The following is a 27,106-nucleotide window of genomic DNA, read 5'->3' on the forward strand; positions in this document are numbered from 1 at the left end:
GTGAGCAGATGCTGAGATGTCTTTAGCCTTTGTCATTGGTGCCCAGAGCTTTGTCAGATACAGAACTATCTGCTTTGTGCTAATCCTAGAGCTGGTTGCAAGAGGAGTTGTCTTGGAGCGTCTGGACTGGCTTGCATGGCATCCGCAGGGGTTCTCTGCACAAATGGGCTGATGGGACCTCCTTTAACAAGGCTTTGCAAAGGTAAGAAGCTCTTAGCCTCATCCAGTTCGCCCTCCCGGCAATGGGAAGAGAGCTGTCCCTGAGCTCCCACGGGATGGTGCCACCGTGGCCGTGCAGCCTGTGCGGATGGGTGGGTGCACTCATTGAACGGCTGGAAGTTGCATATGACCTCTGCAGAAGTGTACGGGGTAATTGAAACCTCCATCCCCTTGTCCAGAGGCCTGGGGCTGCGCTTAGCGGTGGTGCGCGTCCGATTAGAGGCCATTCCAAGCTCTTAGCCATAAGCCCTTGAAAGCCATCCAGTTGCAGCGCCCAAGTGTTTCTTATGGGCGAGTTTGGTGTTTGTGTGGACATGCTGAGCCCCATGCCCCAGAAGTGACCCTTGAGTGCCTGCTGCAGGATGGGGCACTCTGCCACCCCACCACGCCGCTCCTCACTGATGCTTCTCCACCACTCTCTGGTTCCAGCTGGATTCTCCCTGCGGAGGTTGCTAGTGAAATGGTCTGTGTTCTGCTACTGCCGTCTGGCTTCCTGAAGGAGGAACCGTGCCAGAGACCTCACCGCTGGGTGTGTCAGACCCCGCGGAGGAACAGTAAGAATCTGCAGGGCCATCTGCTAGGCTTCTGGAAAGGAGCCTGCATGCCCGGTCTGGGGTGGGTGTTTTTGTTGCTGGATGATCCACGGGCTGCAGTGACATCAATCAATCACTGTGTGCTTGCTGGGTTCATTCTCCCCCTCCTCCTCTTGGTGCAGAGCAATGAGAGCCATGTGCGCAGGGGCAGCGTGGGGCGGACAGGCTGGGAGGCTGTGGGGCGTCACCACCCCTGGATGCATGGACAGCAGCTTTGCATCTGGGAGGATCTGCCCAATGGAGTGTGTGTGAGGCTGAGCCCGGAATAACCACCCAGGGCTTCTCTACACCTGCAGCGGTCTACTTGGAGTTCCCTGGGAAATCCTGGTATGGAAGCTTGTCTGCAGATGTGAGCTTCTCCTCCCTGCCAGCCGCCAAAGCACAATGCACCGCGCTGGGCAGGGGCTGCAGGGCGGTGGTCAGCACGGCAGGCGCTTACTACCTCTATCAAGGGACACGCTTTGTGAACCTGGAGGATCCGGCCATGGACCCGGCAGCTGCTGTGCACATCAAAGCAGGTACCCGGGCAACCGCTCACACTAGATACGCTCGCACTTGCCCTGCTCCCTGCAGGCGGCAGCAGTTCCTCCTCGCACCCCCGGAGCAGGGCCGGGAGGTTTTGCCCAAAGCTGTCGGGGAGCCTGGGTGCTTTGCTGCTGCCCTGCAGCCGATCCAAGCCCACAGGCAATCTCCTGCTCCCCTCGCCTGGGAGGGGTGTTCCCCCTTGCCTTGGTCCTGCTGAACTCCAGAGAGTGGAGTTGGAGGGCCCCTCAGTGGGAAGGGGTTGGATCACGTGTCTGTTTCCCATGGCAGGCTGTGTTCCGGGCTCTACGGGGCAGGACTGCCAGTCCGAGTGTCCTGGGTGCGCCGCTGGAGTGAGCTGCAACCCCCTAACAGGCGCCTGTGACGGCCTGTTGCACTACAGACGGCGTGCTGGCGTGCAGGCAGCAGGTCAGCAGTGTGGGGGAGAGGGACTCCGGGCATTGCCCAGGTGGCAGGCTCGGGGCTGGCTGTGTTCAGCTGTGACAGTCCAGTGGGGGAGTACGGCAGCCTTGGCTAGGTGGGGAGAGCAAAGAGATGATGGCCAGGGCATCTCACAGCAACGCTGCTGCTGTCATGAAAACCACAGCGAGCATTTGTAGATTCCTGTGAGCTCCCAGCCCAAGCCAGGCCCTGCGTGTGTCTGCTGTGGACACACAAGCTGTGCTGGGTTAACTGAAGGGGTGCTGTTGCACTGCGGAGATAAACTGCTGCGGTGGGGATGGACTTTGGCCCAGCTGACTGTTAGCTGAGCTTGCGGTGTGTAGAGCAGAGTCTGCTGCGCGACCAGCCCCCTTCATTGCAAAGCTGACGGGGCCCCTCCTTTTCTCGGGGCTCTTCTCTCTCAATGTATCCTCTCTTGGAGTGCTGTCGCTGAGTTTAGCAAGAGCACACGTGGCCTGATGTTGGAACATTCCTATGCCATCGCATCTCATTTCCCCTTCTCCTGGGCTGCCAGGCTCCTGTTAAACTGTTCCTGCACTGGGACCAGGCAGGACACGGGACATTCCCAGGATGGGGAATACCCAGCGTGCCTCTGAGTCACTAGTAAACATTGTCGCTGCCTTATTCCTTAGCCTCACAGCGGCGCCCTAGCGCCGTTCTGTCCTGTGTCACCCGCACGGCTCGATACTGCCCCTCTGACACTGACAGTGACTGGACACTCCCCTTCTTTGGCAGCGTACATCTCTCTGAAGTGCCCTCCCTTTGCCGGCTGGGTGTTCAAGCATGGATTCTGTGTGCTGCTGGAACACAAGGGCAGTCAGCGTGAAGCGGAGTCTATCTGCAGGAGATATCTGGCTGCTGAAGTCCTGGAGATCAAGCCCTCCCCAGATATGGTGAGGAGATGCTAAAGCTTGGGTCTGGAGCTGAGGGTGGTTGGAGATGTGTGTCTGAGGTGGACCCGGATCCTCTTTTGCTTCAGTTTTCACCGAAAAGGTTAACAGTGATCGAATGACTAACACAGTGACCATCAGTGTAAATGGGGTAGGATTTGAGGCTAAGGCCATCACGGCAGTGATGCAGCTGTACTGACACAATTCTCCCGTTGGCATAAAAAAACCCACCCCCATGAGCGGCGGAAGCTATGCCAGCAAGAGAAGCTCTCCCGCTGACACAGTGCTGTGCTCACAAGCACTTACGTTGCTCGGGTGGGAGGAGATATTCACACGCCTGAGTGACATACCTTTTGCCGACATAGGTGTAGTGTAGACATAACTTATTCTTTTCCTATCTTAGGTTAAGAAGTTAGACAAGTTAGATGTCTTCAAGTTGGCGGGGACTGATGAAATGCATCCTAGAATACTTTAGGAACTGGCTGAAGTGATCTCTCAGCCCTTTGTGATTACCTTTGAGAACTCGTGAAGGATGGGAGAAATCCCAGAAGACAGAGAAAGGGCAAATATAGCACCTAGCTATGAAAAGGGGAATAAGGACAGCCCAGGGAATTATGAATCAGTCAGCTCAAGTTTGGTAACTGGAAAGACAGTGGAGCAAATAATCAAACAATCAATTTGCAGGCATCTAGAAGATAATAAGGTGATAAGTAACAGCTGGCATGGATTTGTCCAGAACCATATCTTGACAAATCTCACACGAGCCTAATATTGTTCTTTGAAAGGGTAACAAGACTTGTGAATGCGGGGAAGCCCCTCGGCTTTTGGTATCGTCTCACATGACCCTCTCATAAACTAGGGAAATATAGCCTAGACAAATCTACTGTAAGGTAGATGCACAATTGGTTGGAAAAGCTTATTCAGAGAGTAGTTATCAATGGTTCACAATTGAGCTGAAAGAGCATATCAAGTGGGGTCCCACAGGGATCTGTGCATGGTCCAGTTCTAGTCAATATTTTCATAAATGGTTTGGATAAAGGCATAGAGAGTACGCTTATAAAGTTTGCGGATGATATCAAGGTGGGAGCGGTCACAAGTGCTTTGAAGGACCGGATTAGAGTTCAAAATGATCTTGACAAACTGGAGAAATGGTCTGAAATAAATAGGATGAAATTCAATAAGGACAAATGCAAAGTGCTCCACTTAGGAAGGAATAATCAATTGCACACGTACAAAATGGGAAAGGACTCCCTAGGGAGGAGTGCTGCAGGAAAAGGATCTGGGCATGAGAGTGGATCGCAAGCTAAATATCAGTCAACAGAATAATACTATTGCAAAAAAAAAAAAAAAAAAAAAAGCAAACATCATTCTGAGCTGTATTAGCAGGAGAGTTGTGAACAGGACACAAGAAATAATTCTTCCACTCTGCTCAGCAGTGATGGGGCCTCGACTTTTGTACTGTGTCCAGTTCTAGGCACCACGCTTTGGGAAAAATGTGGACAAAGTGGAGAAAGTCCAGAGGAGAGCAACAAAAATGATGAAAGGGCTAGAAAACATGATCTGCAAGGAAAGATTGAAAAACTGAGTGTGTTTAGTGTGGAGAAGAGAAGACTGAGAGAGGGGGACATAAGGGTCTATAAGTACATAAAAAAGCTGTTATAAAGACCAGGGTGATAAATTGTTCTCCTTATCCATTGAGGACAAGACAAGAAGCAACAGGCTTAAATTGCAGCAAGGGGGAGTTAGGTTGGACATTAGGAAAAACGTCCTGATTGTCAGGACAGGTAAGCACTGGAACAAATCACCCAGGGCGGTTGTGGAATCGCCATCACTGGGGGTTTTAAAGAAGAGGTTAGACAAACACCTGTCAGGGGTGGTCTAGATAATACTTAGTCCTGTCTCAGTGCATGGACGGGACTAGATGACCTCTTGAGGGCCCCTCCAGCCTTGCATTGCTATGGTTCTAAGTGCCGGTGAGGTCCTCGTAGCTGGGGAAGGGGTTATCTGAAGGAGGGGCTAAGATAGGACAGTTCCGTCCTACCAAACCGCCCCTGTGGGGGGAGACTCGGGGAGGGGGAAGCCAACCTCTGTGAGGCTCCTTTTGTGGTGTTCCCCAGCACTGCTCCTGCTGGGGGGAGAGGCTGAGACCTTGTGAGGGCTGAGTCTGTCCCCCCCATCTCACCCAGGGTTCAGGGGGATCTGTAGGGATCCGCCTGCCATGTGCAGTCAGGAGCAAACTCTCAGCAGTGGTGGGCTGCTAGCCTCCGCCTTATGGCAGCTCCACTTCTACAGCTGCTCAGTGCAGGGGATGCAGTGGGAAGGGTCTCCCAAGCCCATGGAGTGTGGTACCGTTGCCAAGCCTGCTTTACCCTGACCTGCCCCCTAAGCCCACAAAGGGGCATCCCCTGGGGGCCAACCAAGGAAGTGGGGAGCAGGAGAGAGCTTTCCGAGTGATATGGACCCAGAGGACTGATAGTTTGCTTCCCTGCTGCTCCTGCACTCTGCAAGGGCAGAAAATCCTGCAGCACCTCCAGGGCAGGGACACTGTCGGGGGGGGGTTCCAACCACCCCGTCCTCTGGAGCTCTGCACGGGGAACAGCCTGCTCTCACGGTGGCCCCTGCGATCAACCCCAGGGGCTAAGCCTCCCAGGTGTCCATAGCATACAGTGGGGTTTGTAACCCTTGTCAGAGTCCCCCCCCTTAGTAGGAGGGGCAGTGACAGGGCAGAGGGAAGGCCTCCCGGTCTGGCCCGGTCCTTTACAGAGCATGGAAGGAGCGGCTCTAGCGCTTCTTGTTCTGGGCTGGTTTGAAATACGCAAGGCATGCAGCCTTCGCACTGCAGCTCCCAGGAACTGGCCTATCATGTTCTCCAGGGGGAACATGCCCTTGCCTCCGCCATGTGCCAGCAGCCGGCCCTGCCCTGAGCGAGGGCTGTGCGTGGAAACGTGAGCTAGTGATCGCAGGGCGCTCCCAGAGCCTTGGGGAAGGCCCCCGAGAGGCGGAGAGCAGTGTCGGTGAATTGCTGCCCTGAGAGGCTCAGTTACGGGCTCTTTGCGAAGCCCTGGAAGGCACAATGTGCGTGTTACTGGCGCGGAGTGGCTGGGCAGTGTGCAGAGATGGGGAGAACCACACACCAATAGTCTACTCTGGGCGGTGCCTCTTCCTGCCGCTCTCAGCTCAAGGCCTGCACTGGCCCAATGGCCGGCACCTCCCCAGCTCTACGCCTAGGGACGGTTTCTTCAGCCCAGTCTCCAGCACAGACTCGTTCTGCTTCTTTCAGCTCTGTGTGACCCCTTCCGAAGGCCGAGGCCCTGAGAAACGCTGCCCCTCGTGGTCCCTCTGGTCTTGTCAGCGAGCAGAAGGTCAGAGCATTGGCCTCCTCCCAGGAATCTCTCTCTGCTCTTGTGAGGTGGGCTGGGAGTCTGGGAGCCCGGGGGCCATTTCCCCGTGCTCCAGCGGCAGGCCCCGAGCAGGGATCGCCCAGCAGAGCCCTCCGCGTGCCTTGCAGCGCAGTGAAGAAGGCAGCGCAGACATGCTGGCCAGGCTCTGCGTGGGGGAAAGTGGGGCTCGCTCTTTGCTGCTGCCTTGGGGGACAGGGGAACCCCCAAATGGGCAGCCATGATGATCTTAGAGGCAATGGGTTCTGCATTTCCCATGCCAGACACCTGAGCCATTTCCTCCTCCCGGGCTCTCTGGGAGGGGCGATCAGTTATTCGCATGCCATGCACTGGTAAAGGAGACATCCCTGGCCTTCCCTTCTTGGCAGGTCGGTGTTTGGCGGCTGATCTGGGGTGGAGTGGGGTGCTGCAGTAGCGATAGCTGCTCCTGTCGGGGTCAGGGGCTCGGGGCCTGCCATGCCTGAGCAACGCTGCCCCCCTGCAGCCTAATAAACCACTGGGACACGGAGGGGGGGCGGCGTTTGTCTGGAGGCTCCCTGCTCACTTGGCCGGAGCCAGAGAGCCTGGTTCTCCTGGCCTCATGCCGGTGGAAGTCAGGAGTCTGCCCGTTGCAGCCCCGGGAGCTATGTGGGTGGCGCTGAGAGGAGAATCAGGCCCATGGATTTGAAATCTAGCGTTTGACCCACTTGGCTGAGCTCCAGCACGGCCTGTCTGAGACCCTCCCTGCCTCCACCTTGGAGTGCTGAGCCAGCTCCCTCCAGAGCTCCCAGCCACTGCAGCGGGACCAGCTGGCAGCAGAGCTGTGCAGGTCATGGTCCAAGGCCCCGACTGCTCCTAACTCCCACCAGCCCGGGACCAAGTGCCCCCCCAGTTTCTCTGCGCGCCATTGCTGCAGCATCCGGGGGGCTGTGCCGGGACAGGTAGGTGCTCGAGGACTGCGAGCTGGATTGGTGCCATCGCAGGCTGCACGTCCCCCCGGCCTCCAGAGCTCCCCAGCCAGCTCTAGTCCGTGCAGGGGCCACCGGGAGCGGGGCCAGGCCTGTCAGGTACAGGGGGCGCTGGGGGCAGAACTGTGAGGGGAAGGGCCCGACCTTGGCCTGGCTCTTCCCAGGGAGCTGCTGGTGGCGGAGGCTGGCGGGGGGGGGGGGAGGCAGGGGGGCAGAGAAGCTATCGCTGCTGTTGGTGGGGATTGGGGCGGGGGGAGGCTGTCACTGCCAGAGGTGAGGGCTGGGGGGGGGGGAAGGGAGGAGGCCAGAGAGGCTATCACTGTGGGTGGGGGAGGGCAGGGAGGCTGTCGCTGCGAGGGGGGCCGGGAGGCTGTCGTGGGGTGTCAGGGGTGGGCAGGGAGGCTGTTGCTGTGGGGAGGACCGGGGGGTGGAGGCTGTCACTGCAGATGGAGGCACCGGGGGCCGGGAGGCTGTCACTCTCAGGTTTGCGGGGAATGCTCTTTGCAGACCTGGAGCTGCCCGCTCTCCGGGAGAAGCTGCTCATTTCCTACAAGGGTTCGGCCTGGCAGAGACATGCTTCGCTGGGGGCCGCCAAGGACTCGTGCTTCCTGCAGGGAGAGAACTGCACCGGCGTGGTGCGGCTGCCGGGCGCCCACTACACCGTGAACGGGACGGTGCTCGTCGACAGTCCCGGCTCCGGTGCCACCCTCTACGTCAAGACAGGTAGCGAAGCTGCTCTTTGCTGGGTGATTCCCAGGGGCCGCAGACAGGGGGCTGCCCTCTGGCTGGGCCCTTCTCCCAGTGGGGCTCAGACCCATTCACTGGGGCACCTGTGAGCACAGAAAGCCCTGCTAGGTGCTGCCCAGCCCTCGCCGGGGAAGGGGCAGACTGGGTCCCTATAGCAGCGTCTCCAGCGTTGAGCCTGGGGTGGTTTGAAAGGCGCAGGGCATGCTCCTGCTCCAGCAGGTGCAGGTAACACTCCCACTGCCTCCAGCGAGAGCAGGCTAGGGCCCCATTAATGAAGGCACTGCTGGGCTGTGAGTGGCTGGTGTGCTTGTATTTGCAGCCTGCTCCCCTGGCTTTTACGGTGTGAGCTGTGCGCGGCGCTGCCAGCTCTGTCCCAGCACTCGAACCTGTAACCCACTGAATGGCCGCTGCGAAGGAAGCCTGAGCTGTGTCCGCGGGGCTGGCCCTTCCTGTCTCCACGGTAAGGGTGCAGCCCACCCCCCAGCGCCGGCAGAGTGGGGCTGTGGGTGCGTGTAGGGCTGTGGCGGGAGGCACATGCACTGGATTCGGTTACTCAGGGATGGAAGATAACGTGGAGGGGAGAGGAGATGCACCGAGCCTGGCTGAGCGAAGGGCAGAGTAACCAGGCCCCGAGCCCCCACCCGCCACTTGGTGCAGCCTAAACGTACCATTGAGAGGAGAGCCCCCTGTGACCCGTCCGCACCTGGGGTAGCCCACCTGAGAATGCCAAGGGCAGGCTGCAGAAAGGAGAGCAGATTCTCCCAGCACTGGTGGCTAACGCTGTTACCCAGTCACAAACTGCTCCTGATTCCCCACACTGGGTATAAAGAAGCTAAAACAAGAAGTTACACAGCCGCCTTTATTGCTGGCACTAAATTCCTGGGGGGTGTAACCCAGTAGCACAGCACAAGTGTTATCACACACACCTATAATTTACAGTATAAAGACACACAAACAATATTATCATACTCAACACATTCTAACCTCTCCCATGGCGCCGGACATGGCATAGCTTATAAGAATCATTGCAATTTTGTCATATTGTTATTAAATAATATAAATGGCCACTCACATTTTGGACAGCGTCACACACCCTTTCCCTACCAGGACCCTCCCAGAACCCCCTGCTGGCTTCCTGCTGCAAGAATCAGGGGCACAGGGTGAGTCTGGAGGGGTTCTGACCCTCAGAGATACCCGGGAGTGGATGCCAGCCAGTCTGTAGCCGTGGTCAATGGTGCAGGGGCAGTTCTGTGCCCTGCAGTCTGGGTGCTGTTCTCCTTCCCATATTTCCCATTTTCCTAGACGTGTCATGGCCTGTGTAACCGCTCCATCTCCTGCACACGTTCAACTGACAGCCACATCTGGGGAAAGGCCTTTGCCCTTCCTGGTTTGCACAGTGGCACTAGTGAGCGTATGCCTCAGTGCAGGACGCATTGCCAGTGCTGAGGGGTGGGAAAGCACCGCCATACCCTGCAGTGCCTTCCCCTCCCTCGAGGGATGCATCAGGACCCCAGCGTGGGGAAGGAACCATTGCATAGAAAAGGGGTAATATAACATGCTGCTGGGGTACCCAGAGCTGGGAGCCATCATGTTACCCCTCTGCTGCAGCAAGAGTGAGCTTTGCTGGTACTTAGACTGCGTGTCAGCTCCCTGCCACGCCAGCTTGTCTGCCTCCCCAGCAAACTCCTCCCGGCTCTCCCAGCCCAGACCCTGCCCCGCAGGTAACAACCAGAGATCTCCTGCCCCTGAGCCCCTCACAACTGTCTCTCTGCAGGGCAGAGCGCCCACCACGGTGCGTCCCCAGAAGATATTAATGTTGCTGCTGTGTTAGTCAGCACATCACAGCTCAGTAACGTACCTGGATAAATACACCCTTCCCGTCAAACACAGCACTGGCTTGGTTTATAGTAAACGTGAAACGAGTTCATTAACAAACGAACCTGGCCAAGTGATACCAGGTAAAGGGGATAGAGGCAGTGACAACACGCATCTAAAACGTAATCCAGTCTGGGCAGGGTGGTTTCTGTCGCCCTCCGTCTCCTTTCCAGCTTTCTACAGGCTGGCCAAGACCCAGCGCAGTGATCCCATTGCTTGGTTCCTTTGTCTCCTGAGGTGAAGGATAAAGACAGAGGTTCCCCCTGTTCCTTACACCCCCAAAGCAATGTCTTTGTCTTGCAAGTCAGGGTCTCTCTGGGGTGCGGGAGTCATGTCAATCCTGTCTCTCGAGTTCAGGAGCAGGATAAACCCCTGGGTTTAGCTCGATGTGTAACTGCTAATACGTAAATTGAGGTAAAGCCCCGTTCCTTTGTCTAGGACAGCCCTGCCTGTCTCCTTTACCCGGGCTCGGCTGTCTGGGCTTAGACATGTTCCAGTATCATCAGACAGAGGGAATTCAGAACGTCACAAAGAAGGTTCACACATGCCTTTTACAATGCTATGAATAACCAGCGTCATCCGCTTTCGTATGATTCCTCCCAAGGCGTATGGTGTGCACATCTCCTTGCAGTCACGTGGAAGGTGTGAGGCCAGGCGTGCCTCGGGTCACAAACTGCCTTTGCCCTGCCTCCTGCCCTGCCTGGCAATGCTGCTGCCCCATCCTGTGACCGGTTGCTCTAGGGAATGTCTGGGGGAGCCGGGGCTGGGAGCGGGAGTCAGGGGAGAGGCGGGTTCAGCTCCCCCTTCGGAGGTGCAGACAGTGACAGGTGCTGCTGTGCGTGAGGGACAGCAGGGAAGCCTCTCCCCACTTCGTGCCTGCGGAGCGCTTTGAGATCCTTGGCGTGGCAGAGATCCCTCCGGGTAAGTCTGCTGTATGGGTGGCCCCGTCCTGATCCTGGCCCCTGGCCAAGTCAGCGGGTGAGGACTGTGGGCCCTGGCCCAAAGGGCGTCTCCAGTGATGAGCTAAGGCTGCCTTCTCATTGTCTCACCAGGTCTCCGGAGCACGAGCTGCCCTGGGGGTGCTGGCTGGTGGTACTGGGACAGACACTGTTACTACGTGGAGGAGAGCGATGCCAAGACGTGGCAGCAAGCGGAGGCAGCCTGCAGTGCTTCTGGAGAAGGCATGGGGCTGCTGGTTCTCAACAGCCTGGAGGAGAAGGTACGGAGGCTGTGCATGGTCTGAGGCACGACCCCTCTGGGCTTCTCCCTGAGCAGAACAGGTTAGGAAGCAGGGAGGAAGCCTAGGAGCCTTCTAATTCCAGCCCCTAGCTGCTGTCTGTCCGTCCGCGTGTGAAGGAAGGCGACTCCTGAGGCTCCGGCCCACGTCTCCTTTCCCCATGTTCTGCTCACTGACCGTCACCGCAGTGAAACATCCTGGAGCCCCTCTGCATTTACCCCCGCCGTACCTGGCCCTGCCAGTGCCCTGGGCCTGTCGGCCAGGTAGCGGCCCAGGGAAGGGGCGAGAGGGCCATCTGTGTAAGGACCAAGCCAGCGGTGCTCCTGGGGTGGGAAGAGGCCCCTGAAGGACAGGGGTCTCTGAAGATCCTCGCAGAGTCCTGGCCACACGCCGGCTTCCTGCTGCTCACAGGGCTGACGGAGGGGCTTCCTCTGGCGCTTGGCTTGCCCTTGTGAGGCTGAGCTGTTTCCTCACATCCAGCCTGTGTTTCCCACACACAGGGGCCATGGCCTGTGTGGCTACTGGATGCCTGGCCCCCTCTGCCCCCAACTGGAGCTGGCTCGGAGTGAAGGGGGAAGGAGTAGCACCAATGTGCTCGCCAAGCCCAGTGGGCAGAGGGGGCACCCCCTCCCCATGGGGCGGGATCCTGGGGGCAGTCCCCTCTCTAGAAGGACAGCTGCAGCCACTTCCCTGTGCTGTCTCCTTTCCAGTCACTGAACGGCCGGGGCAGGGGGTCTGGGTACATGCAGCGTGCCCTGCATCCTCCCCCAGGATGTGCTCCGCGTAGCAGAACGCCAGCTAGCCGGGAAGGATTTAAAGGCGCCCTGGGGCAGGGTAAGCTCCTCCTGACTGATAGCACCCCCTGCCTCTTGCCCCAGGACTCGCCCTACATGTCTCCTTCCTCCCGGGCTGCCTTACTGCCTAACCACCCCACGGGCCCTCCCTAAGCTCGGCTGAGTCAGAGAGCGGAGACGTGCCCTGCACTGACCGAGCTGCTCGCTTCATGCAGGCCTGGGTGGCAGCCATGGTGCAGAGGGACAGCTGGACGGGGCTGAACGACCTAGATGGCGACGGCAGCTGGACGTGGGCAGGGACTCAGCACACAGAGGGCACTGCCGCCTGGTGAGCGTGTAGCGGAGCGTACCAGAGGGGCCTGCGAGGGGAGCGCTGGAGTGTTCAGCTGGGGGTCAGATACTCACCTGTCTGCTTGTGGGTTTGCCCCCCAGCTGCTCCGCACATCCTGCTGTCCTTGGGGCTGTAACACCCAGGCCTGCTACTGCCCGGGGAGGGGGGGGGGCAGCATTCACTCCCCGAGCTGGGCCTGGGCCTGCCCTCCGGCCAGTCCTACTCACCTGCCCACCCTTACAGGCAGAGCGGCTGGCACGGCCTGGGTACAGGGGCACCTTGAGAGACTGTAGGCGAGTCCACCACTCCTCCAGGGGGTCAGGAACATGGGGTGGCATCCCCCTTTGCTCCCCAGGCACCTGGGGCATTCCCCCCCCACACCCATGGGGCTGCGCACCTGCAGTGTCTCTCCTCCCACTGCTAAACCGTGCACCTGGGGCGTTTCTCCCCCTCGCCTGTGGGGCTGGGGGCATTCTCCATTCTTCTGCATGGACTGAGGTATCTACGGACCCTCCTTTCCATGTTGCCTGCCCCCATCAGTCAGCCCCAGTGCAAGTGTATCCTGCCTGGGTGGAGGTGCCCACCGTACCCCTGTCTTTCTCCAGTGGGCTGAGGCCATGGCCTGTCCCACAGGGCAGGGGGTCCTGAGGCTTCCCCTGGCCTGAGGTGCGAGCTGCAAGGGCTCCTGCGTGGCCAGGCTCCGGAGAGACCGTCCTGTGCTTCCGCCTCAGGCTGGCTGGTGTGCTGCTCGGCCCGGGAGGCTGTCTGGGCATCGGAGCCCCTGGGGATCCTGGCCTTGCCGTGTCCAGCTGCTCAGAGCTCAAGCCCTGGGTCTGTGAAGGAGCAGAGGGTGAGTACCTGCCCGGCAGCCGCGATGCAGAATTCACTGCCTGGCCCCTCGGGACAGCCTGGGACACCGCACGCTGCCAGGGAGCCTGGAGCAAGGCTCAGTAACACTCACCATTCAGCAGCTGCCAAACCTGCACGCCTGGGTCTGGCAGCTGGTCTCCTGTGCCAGCCCTGAGGGCGGGGCGGGGGAAGGGCGAGCTCCCCGTCTCCTGTGGTGGCCCTGAGAGCTGGGGGGGGGACTTGCCAGTCTCCTGTGCCAGCTCTGGCCTGTGTTCCCTGCTGGGCCGGGGGAGCACCCTGGCTGTCTGTCAGGGAGGGGGCCGAAGGCTCCCACATGGCAGCAGTTCATTGTGCTCGGAGCAGGGCCGGCTACACGGCCGGCCGGGGGCACAGATGTCCTGACTCCTGCATGCAGCCTCGGCTGCCTCGGTGTGACGATGTGAATTCTGCGGTTCTGGTCGGGTGACCACACCGCGGGCAGCCCTTGCCATGGACAGCAGCTGAGTCTGGCCTGATGCCTGTGCCCTCTATGTGACCTGCATCTGGAGAAGATGCTCCACGTTGCTGCTGGGCCAGCCTCCTTTAATGCCAAGGGAGTTCCTGTTTCCAGGCCCTGCCAGCGCGAGCTGACTGGTGCTGCCGGGTCTGCAGAATGCTGGCGGGGGTGGCAGGAGCTTCCTTTTCCTTCTCGCTCGCTGTCGCTTTTCTTGCTCCTTGGAGCTGCCTGGTCTGGTTTCCGCAGGGCTGGGGATAGGGACCTGCTAACCTACCAAGGGAAGGCAACTGCCCGGCCAGCTGCGGGCTCTGACAAAGGCGGCCTGGGGTAAGGAAGGTTCAGTTCCAAGAGCGGGAAGATTTCCACCCTTGGTGGCACCGCACTGAGCGGAGCTCCCTGCCCACGGGGGAAGACAGGAGTCTGTGGCACAGGGCGTCCTCAAGCCAAGCTGGCTGAGCACCTCCAGTGTGTGCTTACGAGCCAGGGGCCCCCACTGCCCTGGGCATGCGGGCACAGGCACGGCGAGCAGGACAAATGAGAGAACGGTCACCCCTCGGACAGGGGCAGGAAGCAAGAAGCAAAGCAGCTCAGGGTTGAACACTGGCAAAGTGGGCTGGGGTCCTAGCCCAGCCCAGCGTGTCGTTGTGACCACCGCCCAGCCCGGGGGGCTGTTTGCCAGGGCGTGCTGCGGGGGGCTGTGCTAGAGCAGCAGAGTACGCTCCGCCCAGCGCGGCCCAGCAGACATCTCGGTAAATAACCAGAGAACTTAAAGCAGGACCGTGATCTAGGGCAGAGAAGGTGAGAGTCGGGAAGGAGGGCATGGCCGTTAGCCAGAGGTGATGTGTGTGTGTGTGGGTCTGCCCTGAGAGGTGGGCTGGGCCCAGAGATGGGTCGTGTTTGGGTTTGGACTGAGTGGGGGGGAAACGAGGGGAGGTTCTTCCTGATCAGCTCCTGCCCACCCCTGCGCACCCCACCGCTGAGAGCTGGGCCTGCCTGGACGCTCCGCTGTTGTTCCATAAATGACTCCCTGAGCCATGGAGATGACCCTGAACCCTTCTTTCTTAGCTGGTGTTTTCTCTCCATGGCAGTTCCCGTGAGCCGCTGCCCCACGGCACCTGGCTGGAGACACTGGAACGCCAGCTGCTACTACTGGGACCCCACCTTGGCCAGCACCTGGCAGGAGGGGCTGCAGGTGTGTCGGCAGTTCAGACAGACAGAGCTGCTGTATCTGACCTCCCGCCAGGAGAAGGTAAGACCCAGTGAACCCGCCAGCCCAGCAGAGCGCCAGAGACGCGCTGGAATAAGATGCCGAGAGGAGATGAGGGGGGGCAGGGCTGCACAGTAACCCCCCCTGCCCTGACGCTGGGGCAGCGCTCTAGTCTAGGGCCCACAGAGCTGCCCAGCTGCCTGAGCAGGCAGAGTCCTAGCACTGAAAACAAGGGGAGCCGGCAGTGTAAGGAACAGGGAGGAGGAGGAATAGGCTGATTTTAACTGAGCGTGTAGGAAACAAGACCCCAATCTGTCACAAAGGCCGCTGGCTCCACGCTGGCCTGGCTAACGTCAGGCATCTGAGTGCAGGGCTGCTGAGCTTCGCCCTGGATGCAGGGGCTCAGCGGCACTGGGGATCAAGCCGGGTCTGTTCAGGTGGCGAAGCACAGCGTGGGAGATGCCAAGCTCTAGACCCACCGTTTGAGTGTAAGAATGTCCTGCCCCTCAATCCTGAGCCCGTCCCGTTTCCTTCCAGGACTGGATCTGTTCAAACTTCCAGGGTCGCTACTGGACAGGCCTGAATGATCAGACGGATGAATCTGTGTTTCTGTGGACTACGCGAGACCCCGTCACCAGGCAGCTCGCAGAGTGAGCACTTGGCTTTCGTGATAGGGACGTTATGTGAAAGCTGTTATGGCAGGGCCTGTCTGAACCCTGACCAGCCAGCGCACACAGGGATCAGCAGGTCGGATCAGCCGAATGTCCATTTAGTTCAACAATGGTGTCAACAATGCCCAAAGGAGGCTGATAAATTGGAGGGGTTCAGAGAAGAGCCACGAGAATGATTAGAGAGATCGAAAACCTGCCTTCGAGTGATAGACTCCGTGAGCTCAATTCATTTAGTTTAGTAAAGAGAAGGAGAAGGGGTGACTTGATCCCAGTCAATAAATACCTCACCAGGAAATGAATATTGAATAATGGGCTCTTCAGTCCAGCAGAGAAAGGTCTAACACAGGCCAATGGCCAGAAACTGCAGCTAGACACATGTATACTAGAAATAAGGCATACATCTTTAACAGTGACGGTAATTAACTATTGTAGTAACTTACCAAGAGTCACGGTGGATTTTCCATCACTGACAACTTTTAAATCAAGACTGGCTGTTTTTCGAGAGGCTCTGCTCTGGGAATGATTTGGGGGCAGTTCCCTGGCCTGTGCTGGACAGGGGTCAGCCTTGGAATCCGTGACTCTGAGAACAGAGCGCTTCAGCCAACCGGCCTCCTTCCTTAACGTGACGGTTCACAGTCTTGCCACTTGATGGCCCCCCAGATTAAAAAGTCACCGCTCGCACAAGCTGCTGCAGCAAAGCCGGCTGCAGGCCCCTCCTCCAGTGGGGAGAGCAGGGTGCCACTGAGAGCTTGCTGCCTGGCTCCTCAGCTGCCCCTTGCAGAGGTGTTTATCCCACAGATATTCAACTGTGCTGCAAGGGGGCAGGGAGCATCAGACACTGCATAGTCCAACTTCTCTCTGTGAGCAAGGGCTGGTCTGTGCCAAGGCTGCTGGGAGTTCCCACCGTCAGACCCCAGAGCAGGCCAGGGGAGCTGGGCTGCTGACTGCTGGTGTGAAAGGAAGGGTGGTGGGCAGCCCGGGGCGTAGGGGTTAGCCGAGTGCTGGGGCTGGTCACTGCGTGTTGCACAGTAACAATAGCCCTGCTGCTGGTTTATGTTTCGGGAAAGGCACTTGCGAGATGACCTGGCGGACGGCGGCCTGAAGGATTGCGTGTGGCTGGATACGGCAACCGGACTTCTAACAGACGCCAGCTGTGAGGAGAGAAAGCCGTTCATCTGCAAGTGCAGTGAGGGTAAGGGAGCCTGAGCCCTGTCATGTTAAATCCTTGTATTCAGAGAGAAACCAGCACGGAGCACAGACAGCTGCAAACCCAGGGAAAATCTGTATTGAACTACACTAAAACCAGCCGGGACTGGCGGAGCTATCCCCTAATAGTCTAACTCTATTGCTATGGCAACAAGCTAAGCTCTGTTGCTATGGCAACCCAGGCAATAAGGCAAGACACAAAATGCACAACAAGCCGGATGCTGAGAGGGGCTGCTCTGCACGCTGGCTTTCCCAGGGGCAGGAAAGCACTTGCACTGCATTGGGCACTGAGTCCTTTATCTAGCCCCAGAGCAGGTGCAGCCTGGCATCCGGCTGTGTGAACTCCCCTGCCAAGGGAGGGGCTGAAGGGGAGCCCATTCTTTGTGGAGAGTGAGTCCTCAGCCCTGCCACTGCGACTGCCCGTAAGTGGCAAATCAGGGTCCGTTGTAGCGTTGGACAGAACCGGCAGGGATCCGCCCAGCTCACTTCCCTCAGGGGCCACCAAATAGCCATGGCTTTAGTCCTTCCCACCCAGCCAGAACGGTGGGGAGGGGCTGGCTGGCCTCCCAGTTTGCAACAGACTTTCCAGTGGGACTGCGATTTCCACCCTGGCCCCAGCCATCGCTCGCCAAGGTCCTGTGGGCTCAAGCTCTTACGTCGGGTCAGTGGCCAAAGGAGTAATGTGGGTGGCTTTGGGCGGGACTCAGTTGGTTCTCCTCTATTCAGGGATACAGAAGAACAAGGTCCTTTAGTGAAATGTCTTCTATCACTGGTTGTATAAAGCTGCTTTGCCCCTTGCCTTGCCACCAGGCCCAGCCAGAGCTCACAGGGCTGGCTCCAGTTAAATTTCTGAGCGCTGCAGTAGTGCAACTCTATTCCTGCAGAGTTTGGGAGTTCCCCAGAATTTGCCCCTTCTCCAGCCCCCTTACCAGCCTCTTCCTCCAGGTGCTCCCCAGTGAGCTGTGCCCTCCAGATCCCTCCCCTCCATTCACGCATAAGACCCACTTGTCCAGGAGCTCGACTAAGCCAAGTGGGTTTGGGATGACTGGGAGGGAACTTGCAGAGTTTTAAAGCGGCTCAGAAGCTCTGAGGGGCCAAGTTTATGGTTAAGTAGTTTGTAATTACGTCTTCTTTAGAAGCACCTTCCTTATAACCACAGGCAAATCATCCTTTTATTATTAATTTGGACAGAAAATAACCCCCAGCATCATGGCAGTCTCAGAAGTGTATCGCCTTTGATCTTTAATTACTTGTAATTTTGCAAGGAATTAAAATCTTAAAGCCAAGTGATAACGATTTGGCACATAGTCTTAGTAACCCCTTCCTGTGTGTCTTTAGCAATAGCAAGCAGTACACAGGCTAGCTCTTAATACTCTGTGCCAGGAGGACGATCCTCATCACTTTCCAAACAGATGCCGCTGTTCTCCTATTCCCAGCAACGCACAGCCGCTTCTGTCAGTCTGGCGGGGGGAGAAGTGTTAAGTGAGGGCAGCAGTGAAGAGGAATCTGAATAAAAATGGAATTTTAAAATGTGCCCAGCTTGGAAGGAGAGTCATGCTCTGCTCTAGAAAAGCACATCCCGGGCAGAATTAGAAGCCCCTATTCCCGCCGGTCCATGAGGGAGGCTGAGAGCTCTCGCATGCTCTCGGTTGGCTGAATCCATTTCCGAAAGGGCTGTGCTGCTGTGCGCTCTCCCATTCCCATCACTGCCCTGCCTGGGTGCATTGGTGCTTCCCCCAGCTTGGAAAAGCAGTTACTTTCTCCTCTGCTTCCTTCACACGGCCTCCACAGACTCCAGCCATGGGTCTCCATGCGAAAGTGGGACGGCATGGGGCCCAATCCTGGCTCCTGTTCTGTCTCCGACTCCTCTGGAGGGGGAGCTGGCTCCATGACATGCCCTCCGGCCCCAGTGCAGGAGGTGGCTGGGAAAAGAGCCGTGATTTTCTGAGGGTGGGTGTTCAGCCCCTGGAATGTGTCTCTCCCAAATGAAGACACCCCTAAATGCTAGTCCGGGGTGGCGATGTTGGCTCTGCTATTTGGCTGTGCATGTGGGCAGAGACCCCATGTCCCAAAGGGTGTTTGTTACAGCTGCTCTGCGGTGTACGCAGCCTCCTGCACTGCCCGTTCCCTGCTGCCCCTTTTGGGATCAGTGGTGGCTGGGAGTTGGGGACGCACAGACAACTCTGAACTGCCTGGGTGGCTCGATGCACACTGCCTGCACTGCCGTGCCTACAGCAGGACCATCCCCTCCCGCAGGGCCATTGTACTGGGTCTACCTGGATTTAGTACAGCGCGTTCGCAGGCTATACTGGGTGGAAGTGAGGCCGTGGCTCGCAGCCGTGTGTCTGACAACGCAAGAGTTTCACAAGAGACCCAGAGACATTTTTCACCCTCTGCTTCCCCCAGCTACAGAGTGGTTTGTGAAGCAGCCTCACTGGGGCGTGGTGGGAAACCCAGCGTTCCTGCACCCCTCTGCCGAGAGCCTGGAGGAGGCCAAGCAGGAGTGTCTCCGTGAGAGGAGCGTGTGCGCGGCCGTTCTGCAGTCTGGGACGGGCTTCTACCTGCTCAGCTCCATGGCTGGCATCGTCTCCAGACCCAACTCGACACTCTACGTATGGACCAGTAAGGGCAGATCCCTGCTCAAATGCTTCGCATCCTCATAACTGCAGAGAGGTAGCACGGCCTGGTGCAGAAAGCAAGGCACTGCAGGCCTGATCCTGTCCTGCCTGGCTCCTTGTGCAGTCACTGACATCCCTGCAAGGGTTGTGCCCGGGTATTGATGCAGGACAAGAGAGAATCAGACGTGGGGACTCAGTTCGAGCTCTGCCACTGATCTGCTCTGTGACCTTGGGTCAGTCAAGCCCATCAATCTGTGCCTGCATTTCCCCCTCCCTTTTCCCAGCCCTTAGATTCACTGTTGGACTGCAGGGCAGGTATAATGGGAATAATCCTGGTACAGGGGGGCCCCTGCATTGCCTGTATCCCAGCCTCTGACTCGGGGTGTTCCAGGCAGACTGGGAGCAGGGTGCGAGCTGGGGATGGGAGGAAGGGAGTGGAAGGGGCCATGGCTGGGGATGTCCTGTGCCCTATTGATTCTGTACCTCTACAGAGACCCATAGGGGCCACTGCAACAGGGTTGCAAGTCAGGCCCAGCACGTCTTTTGTCCCTGTACCAGGCTCAGGGTCCGCTCTCTGTTACCCCATCCGTACAATGCTTACTCTGCTCTGTGAAGGCTGCCAGACCTGGGAGCAGGGGGCTGTGTGCGTGCCAAGGGCTAGATCCGGTCCCGCTATGGCACTGTCTGCCCAGCCTATGGCCTGGTGCAGTCTGCTGAGCGTCCTCTCCTGTTCGGTTGCAGTATGTGCGGAGCGGTTCAGCGGCATGCGCTGTCACAGATACTCGGCGCCCCAAGAGCGACCCGCGTGTGACTGCAGTGGCAGAGTCCAGGTGTCGGCCACCCAAGGTGAGAGCCTGGCCCTTCTGCTGCCTGCTCTGGTGCGGTGAGAAAAGGGGCTGGGGGTGGACTCTCCATCCTTAGAGGTTTCTAAGGCCTGGCTTGACAAAGCCCTGGCTGGGATGGTTTAGTCGGGGTTGGTCCTGCTTTGAGCAGGGGGTTGGACTAGATACCTCCTGAGGTCCCTTCCAACCCTCATATAGTCCATGATTCTAATGTGTATCAGTAGAACTGCGTCGCTCAAGGGTGTAAAAAATAGACACGCTGCAACGGCACAGTTATGCCAACCTAACCCCCGGCGTAGACAGCCCTATGTCGATGGGAGGGCGTCTCCCCCTGCCGACATAGCTACCCCCCCTCTTCACTGCTGCCGTGGCTGATGTCCACACCACCCTTCTGTCAGCGGTGGGCGACGTCACCACCGCCTGCAGAGAGGCAGTGTGAGCGGCTGAGAGCCAGGGCTCTCAGCTCCAATCAGCTCCCTGCTGGGAGCCCCATTGCCTCCCTCCCCTGCCCGGGGTTTCTTGCCTCCCCGCTCCCAGCCAGGAGTGGAGGAAGCCATACGGAGCTTCTTGCCCTGGTGGGGAAATCCATGCCTGGAGTCTGACTGCCGTGCACCCAGCAAGGAACTGAGAGCCCGGGGGGGGCAGCTGGGGTCTGAGCTGGGAGCCTCAGTGAAGCCGGGCTCCCTGCTGGGAGCGGGGAGCTGGGACCCCGGGGGGCAGTCCAAGCCACACGCCTGGGTGTCACTGACAGCCCAGTTTGCAGCTAGACGGGCAGCAGCTGCAGAAACCAGTGTTCTTGTCAATGTCACATCTCCAGCCATGAAATTGACGAGACAGCCAACAGCCAGTGTAAGTAAGGCAGTGTCCACACAGTGCTGCATTACCCGAACTACACCGACACCCTGCCCAGGGCACTCACATTGGCAGGAGCAAGGCTGTGGTGTGTACTTCTGACGTGTGTGTACTCTGACATGTGTGTGTACTCTGACACACGTGTGTGTACACTCTGACGTGTGTGTACACTCTGACACACGTGTGTACTCTGACGTGTGTACTCTGACACGTGTGTGTACTTCTGATGTGTGTGTACTCTGACGTGTGTACTCTGACACACGTGTGTGTACACTCTGACGTGTGTGTACTCTGACACAATTAGGTCGACATAAGCTGCCTTACCTCGACCTAACTGTCTAGTGTAGGGCAGGGCTAAAGGACTATTCAAGGCAGAGTGCACCTTGACACCTCTGCAGTCACAGGACACACAGTGGGGTTAGTGGGTCACAGATTGTTGTAATAAACCATAAAACCAGAAGCTCTGTCCAGTCCATGATCTTTAGTGTCTAGCGGAGTTATGAATTTAAGCTCCCAGGCTCACCTTTTGAAGGCGTTGTGCAGGTTTCCTCTGGGGACGAGACTGAGAGGTCAGCTATAGTGCGATCGCTTTGGGAAAAGGGTTCACCCACAGGGGAGGAGGTATTTTTGTCCCATCATTTGCCTGTGCGAGATCATTGGAGAATGTCATGATTACCTGGCCTCACCCACATAGTTGTTAGTGGGGCAGTTAGCGCCCTGGGTGAGGTATCCACATGTTGCGATAGGCATGTGTAGGACCCATAGATCTTGAAAGATGTGTTGTGGGGTGTGTGGATCATTGTAGCAGTGGAGGTATATCTGCAGGTTTTGCATCTGTTGTTCTGGCAGGCCAGCCAGTGCCTTTGTTTAGCAAAACTGTCTGAAAAGATGAGCCAAGCCCCACAGACATGGGCTGTGATGGACAATGGGGGGTGTGCTCCTGCCACGGAGGACCTACCTCCACTCCCAGGAGGGCACAGCTAGGGTCCGGGGGCATGGACGGACAGAAGGAAAGGCTTCATCTGATCTACACAGTCAGGACGGGATTCAGGAGACTGGCAGGCCTTGGTGTGGCCAGTCCTGAGCCAGGCCGAGGAACGCGATGTAGCATTGTCAGTGTTGAAGATCTTGGCTGTTCGGGCATAAGTGATGTGGCCCTGAGGGGCTGGCACAGGGCTCAGGAAAGCTGTGTGGACCCCTGCATTCCTGCATATCCGCTTTTAAAAACAAGTTGCCTTCCTACTTCCCAGGTCCTGAGTGTTCACATGGCTATCCGGACAGCTCCCCGTATCCCTGACCCAGATGTCCAGCTAAGCACGGCTGCCTTCTCTCCTAACATACTCAGAGCAATGCCTTGCACTGCAGCTGGAGGCAGGCGGGGAGCCCGGGCCATGCCGGGAGCACAGGACGAGTGGCTCCTGCTGCTGCTTTCTGCACTAGCTGAAGCTTGTGTGTGGCCTCCTGCAAGGTGCATTGCAATGATGTAACCTGGGAGAGTGCGGGGGTAGGTCTGCATCACCAAGGAAAGCTGGTGGAAGGACGACTAATCAATCCCTGGAGGGCTGTGCACACATTACTACTGAGCCCCAGGCGCCAACTGAGCGAGTGGCCTTAGCCCACAAGGGCAGCTGGGGCAGGGAGCGGTCCAAGGGACCTGCTCACACAGCGTGGAGCCAGGATGAGGAATCAGGAGCCCCCAGCCCTGCACTGGAGCCATCTTGAGAGGGACGAGCCACTTGGAACAGGGAGGGGAACCATTTCCAAAGGGGGCCTGAAATTCCTCCCCTGGCACAGGAGACACTGCTGACCCCCAGGATTCAGAGATCACAATTCAGGCCCCAAAATCATGAGACTGGCTTTAAAAAGCTAGAGATTGTAAAGATAATAGCTGCTGAGGTTCTTGTACTGGCTTGTGGGGTTTTCAGGCTTTTCTCCACCATCACAAGGGCTAGAAATGGACTCTTTTTAAAATGGATCCTGAGAGTCCCACTTAATCCCATGAATCCAGGAGCTGGGGCTTTCCAAAAAGCACCAAATGTGATGAGGACTCGTGATAAAATCAGAAGAGATGGCAACTCTGGCATGGGACCTGCATCCCCATCCTGTCAAGGGCCAGTGTCGTGTGTGGCCCGGGCAGGAGTGAACTGTGTGGTGTGACCCAGTTTTGTGCGTGGCCCGGGCAGGTGTAGGCTGTGTTGTGGGAGTCACCTGGATCATTCCAGATGGGGATTAGTGTTGAAATCCAAGCTTCACTCTAGGATGGAATAATAAAATCAAGCTCTTGGCACGCCAGGATAATTAAACCGGTTCCTGCTCTGTTCCCTGCAGTGCTGTTTCCAGGAGGGCTGGCAGGATGTGTGGCGTTTGTTTGTTTGTCAATTTACTTTCCTCCTTGGACTCTTTCAGGTGGAATAATTTGTAAGATCTGCCTTAAGGTGGAATGGATCCTATGATTCCCCACAGATCTGTAGGCAAGGTCTTGCACGGCTGGTGTCTGGAGCTGCCAGTCCCTACTTCCAGCTGGTGCCCAGTGCTGAGCCGTCAGAGCAAGAGCGGGCCCTTCCATGCGACTCCTCAGGGCCAGGGTGAGGTGTTCCTCTGACAGCTGAGAGCCGTGCAGCCTGGACTCTCTGGTTATTCCCAGAACAGATACAGTGGGGTGGTGGCAGCGCCGGCTTGCCCCTACTCCACTGTACCTGGCGATGTGCTTCAGACCCTACGCTCCCTCCCTCCCGCCCCCCTCTCACTAGGGCGGAGATGGTGCAATGGCTCAGTCAGTCGGGGGCCTCTCTGCTCAGATGCCAACAATGGTGTCTGGGTCATATGCTTCCCTGTCCACTAGCAGGTGAGCTGAGATCACCGGACCCGTCTGCCTGGCTGTGGAGCTCCTCAGGGCAGCGCCGTGGGCTGGGTTCTCCAGTCGGCTACGGCCACGCAGTGCCACTGATGTGGCTCAGAATGGCCCTAAGGAAGCTGGAGAGGCCAGGAGGATTGTGCCGGGCTGGGGTAAAGCTGGAGGCAGTGGCCCTGACGCTTCCTGTGCCAGCTGCCCCCTTGCCCTTGGCATAAACAGGAGGGGGCAGCGTCTTGGGAGGGGAGGGGCAGGGCTACTCCAGAGACCTTACGTCAGGCGGCCCTGAATCGTGATCTGCAGCCAGCGTGGATGGTGTGGAGACTTGGAGCTTGTGTCACGTTCAGTATCTCTCTCGCTACCCCGTGCTGTGTAAACGCTACCCGGCCAGGAGAGGGGGAGCTTACCCGTCACTCCCCCCGCAGGACTGGTCCTCTGCTGAGCCCACCGTGGGCACGTCTGTGCACGTGTATTTGTGGGACAGCGTGCACGTCTGTGTATTTGTGGGGGCGCGTGTGTTGTGTGTCCACGTACGTGCGAGTGTGCATGTGCTTGCGTGGGTGTGTGCCGAAGAAGAGGTGACATTTTGATTAGATTCCCAAATCTCTCTCTCCTGGAGTGGTTCCTTTCATGCCAGTTCTTCCTGGGGCAAATATTCAGAGCCAAGTCACAGCCTCGAAGAGAGCAGGCTTGAGCTGGAGCTGCCTGTGTCCTGACAGGGCCCTGGGGTGAGTGGAGATGAAGGTTAGCACCAGCCAGTCACAGCATGATGGCCTGGGCCGAGTCCAGGCTGACACCCCCACCCCGAGCAGTTCACTTTGATCTGCAGGGCAGGGCACTGGATTCTCACTGCAGGGACTGGAGTGCTGCCTTCTGGAGCTTGGGGTTCTCCAGCGACACGACTGCTGGTTTGCCACAGCTCCCAGGAAGCTGCAAGGCCAGTTCACTGGTGCTGCCGCTGTGGGCTGCAGGCCTCTCACCTGGAGCCTGCACAGCGCTCAGTGCACTGGAGTGAGCTTTGCCCTTTGCCCGGAGCTGTGGGTGGCCAGAACCTCTCCCTAATGACTCATGCCCCAGCCCCTTCCCTCCCTGTGCCCCTTCCCCAGTGCATCATGTCCTGCTGCCTCCCTGAGCTGAGCAGTCCACCCTCTTGGGAGGGACAGACGCCCCCAGCTCCCGCTCATCTTGGCCCAGCTCATTGCTGGAGGTGGCATTTGAGGGTGCAGGTGATGCCCCTGCAGGCTACCGGGGGATTGCAAAGGACTCCAGACTGAAGTTACACTTGTGCACACACAGTTATGTGCAACCTCTCCCCTCAATGGAGGGGGAAACAGGCGGTGAGTATAAAACCCCGGACCTGGACAGGAAACAGGTGGAGGGAATGAGCGGCCGTGTGGATGGCTGGCTCTGACTGTCTATCACATCTAGCGTGACTGTGAGGTTGCAGGACAGTGCTGGGGCTTTCTCTCTTGCCGTGTCTCTGCTGGTGTGAGCCTCTGGGGAGAGGGTAACAGCCACTCCTGTTTCTTTGCAGTGTGTGGTGTCCCTGTGCAGAGCTGTGTTGATGACTGTCACCACAGAACCACCCAGAGCAACTGCTCCCTCTGCCTGCCCCTCTGCTCTGGTAAGTTCCCATGGCACACGGCGTTGCCGGCTGCTTCCGTCCCCTGGGCTGGTGCAGATGCAGGATAACAAACTTCTCCGAGCACAGAGGGTGAATGGCCTTCCGCAGCAGGGGAAACCTAGCAGCTGAATCCCCTGGCTTTGTCAGGCTTTCAGACGCCGGAGTCCTCCTGGACTTTCCTGTCTCCCCAACCTGGAAAGCTCAAGAAGTTCCCACTTCGCCTTTGGCTGATCCAACAACTGGTGCAAAAAGTCCTGGTGCAAACCCCTCCCCTGGAGACAGAGCCCCAGAGAGCTCAACAAAAACTCCTGCCAGGGAGGGGGCAGCCGGCCTGCAGGGGTCCCGTGGGGTCGAAGGCTGGGATCATGCTCAAAGGGTGTGTGAGACCTTGGCAAGCACATGCATGGCCTGTCCCCTCCTGCGCTGTCGGAGGGTGACACTGCCTATGGCCACGTCTGGGTGCGGGAGGAGCCGGTTTTTAGACGTGTGTTAGCGAGCGGGCTCTAACGAATGGATTCTGAATACTAGTGTAGACGGGGCGTGGTACCTTTCACACCTAGTCAGCCCTGGATGCCCGAGGGGGCCTGTTCTATGGCTCAGGGGCTGGCAGATTTGCTAAATGCTCCACCTCGCCAAGCCGGGAGACCTGCTCCAGCTGTGGGGCTTCTTCGCGTAAAAGCTGTTGGCCAATGACAGCCCCTCTGTCAAAGCCGGGAAGCCCCAGGGTTTCTTCCGTTCCAAAGGTGGGAGCAGCAGGTCCTGGCCACAGGGATGCAGGGTATTCAGCATCACACTGTGCCAGTGAAGACTTCTCTCTGCCCCCCTTTGCTCTCCCCAGGAGGGGAGGCCAGAGCTGTACCCAGTGCAGATTGTTGTCTCCAGCGCATCAAGGGCTTCCACCCACTCCTGAGCCTCTTGACCCCAGGGCCTAGATTTGGGGTCTCCTGCAGCTCCTGTACACTGGCTCCGTGAGCACACCGGGGCCACACGGCCACCAGCTCTCCCCTGGCACAGGCCGTGCTAGCCAGCACCAGGAGCATGGCCAGGGTGACAGGGAATTAGGCCTACCTCTGGGCAGGAAGACAGCTGAGTTTGCCCTGAACAGCAGAGCCAGCCCCAGCATGACTACACTCATGTCTTCTCCGGGGCAGCGACGTCTCTGGGACTGTTGTGCTGGCCGTGCCAGCAGTGACCACGTGGTGTTGGCAGCTGGCAGCAGGAATAGGAAATGCCCAGTCCCTGGCTAGAACCTGTTCTCCAGGTTCTGTGCCCCACAGGATGGGGTTTGAAGTCCCAGGGCGGCTGGCTGGTGTCACAGGGTCCTTTGGATTTCCAGCTGTCGGAGGCTGTTGCCTGGAGCAGCTGTCTCCTGCACCTGGAGCCCGGCGGCCCCTCTGCTGGGCCCATTCTGTTATGCAGGGAGGTTTGGAGCACGTCAACTTTGGGAGCAGCTCCTGGCACCCCAGCTAGCATCTGCTCTTTCCTTTCCTTGCAGACTCCAGCCTTGGCGTCCTGGACCCCGAGGAGCTGGCTGTGGTATCGATGGTGCAGTCCAAAGCCTCGCAGTCCCTCAACCTCACCGCGGAGGATGAGCGTGATCAAACGAGTGCATCTAAAATCATCTACAACAGCAAACTCCCCTGAGCGACCCGTGCCTGCGGGAATGCTGGGAAAGGGCAGAGCAGTGACAGCTCCCGTGTTCTTGTCTTGCGAAGGTCCCCCCCCCCCCCGTTTATTCCCTTTCCCAGTTCGTTTTGTGCTGCCGGTGGTTGTAAACGCGCTAGGTGAAGGGGCTCAGTGTAACGCTGCCAGCGGTCCTGTTGCTGTGATCTGTGAGCGGGGCGGGGCCAGCACATTGCGGCCACTGAGAATTCA

General features: G+C 58.1%; 1 protein-coding gene across 1 annotated transcript; it reads left to right on the forward strand.

The window, feature by feature from the left end:
- Positions 1-679: 679 nt before the first annotated feature.
- LOC137161951 (uncharacterized) lies at positions 680-26,955 on the forward strand. Its single transcript, XM_067561441.1, has 17 exons — positions 680-773; positions 1,109-1,330; positions 1,626-1,763; positions 2,532-2,689; positions 5,967-6,048; positions 7,539-7,754; positions 8,098-8,238; positions 10,706-10,872; positions 11,900-12,012; positions 12,747-12,865; positions 14,449-14,609; positions 15,105-15,217; positions 16,306-16,430; positions 18,851-19,066; positions 19,804-19,908; positions 25,142-25,231; positions 26,727-26,955. The coding sequence occupies exons 1-17, from the start codon at positions 680-682 to the stop codon at positions 26,873-26,875; spliced, it is 2,409 nt and encodes an 802-aa protein (XP_067417542.1). The 3' UTR covers positions 26,876-26,955.
- The last annotated feature ends 151 nt before the right edge of the window (positions 26,956-27,106 follow it).

The sequence above is a fragment of the Emydura macquarii genome, unplaced genomic scaffold (assembly GCF_026122565.2).
Source record: "Emydura macquarii macquarii isolate MOO-44397 ecotype Brisbane River unplaced genomic scaffold, CSIRO-AGI_Emac_v2 contig_2417, whole genome shotgun sequence".
NCBI classification, from domain to species: domain Eukaryota; kingdom Metazoa; phylum Chordata; order Testudines; family Chelidae; genus Emydura; species Emydura macquarii.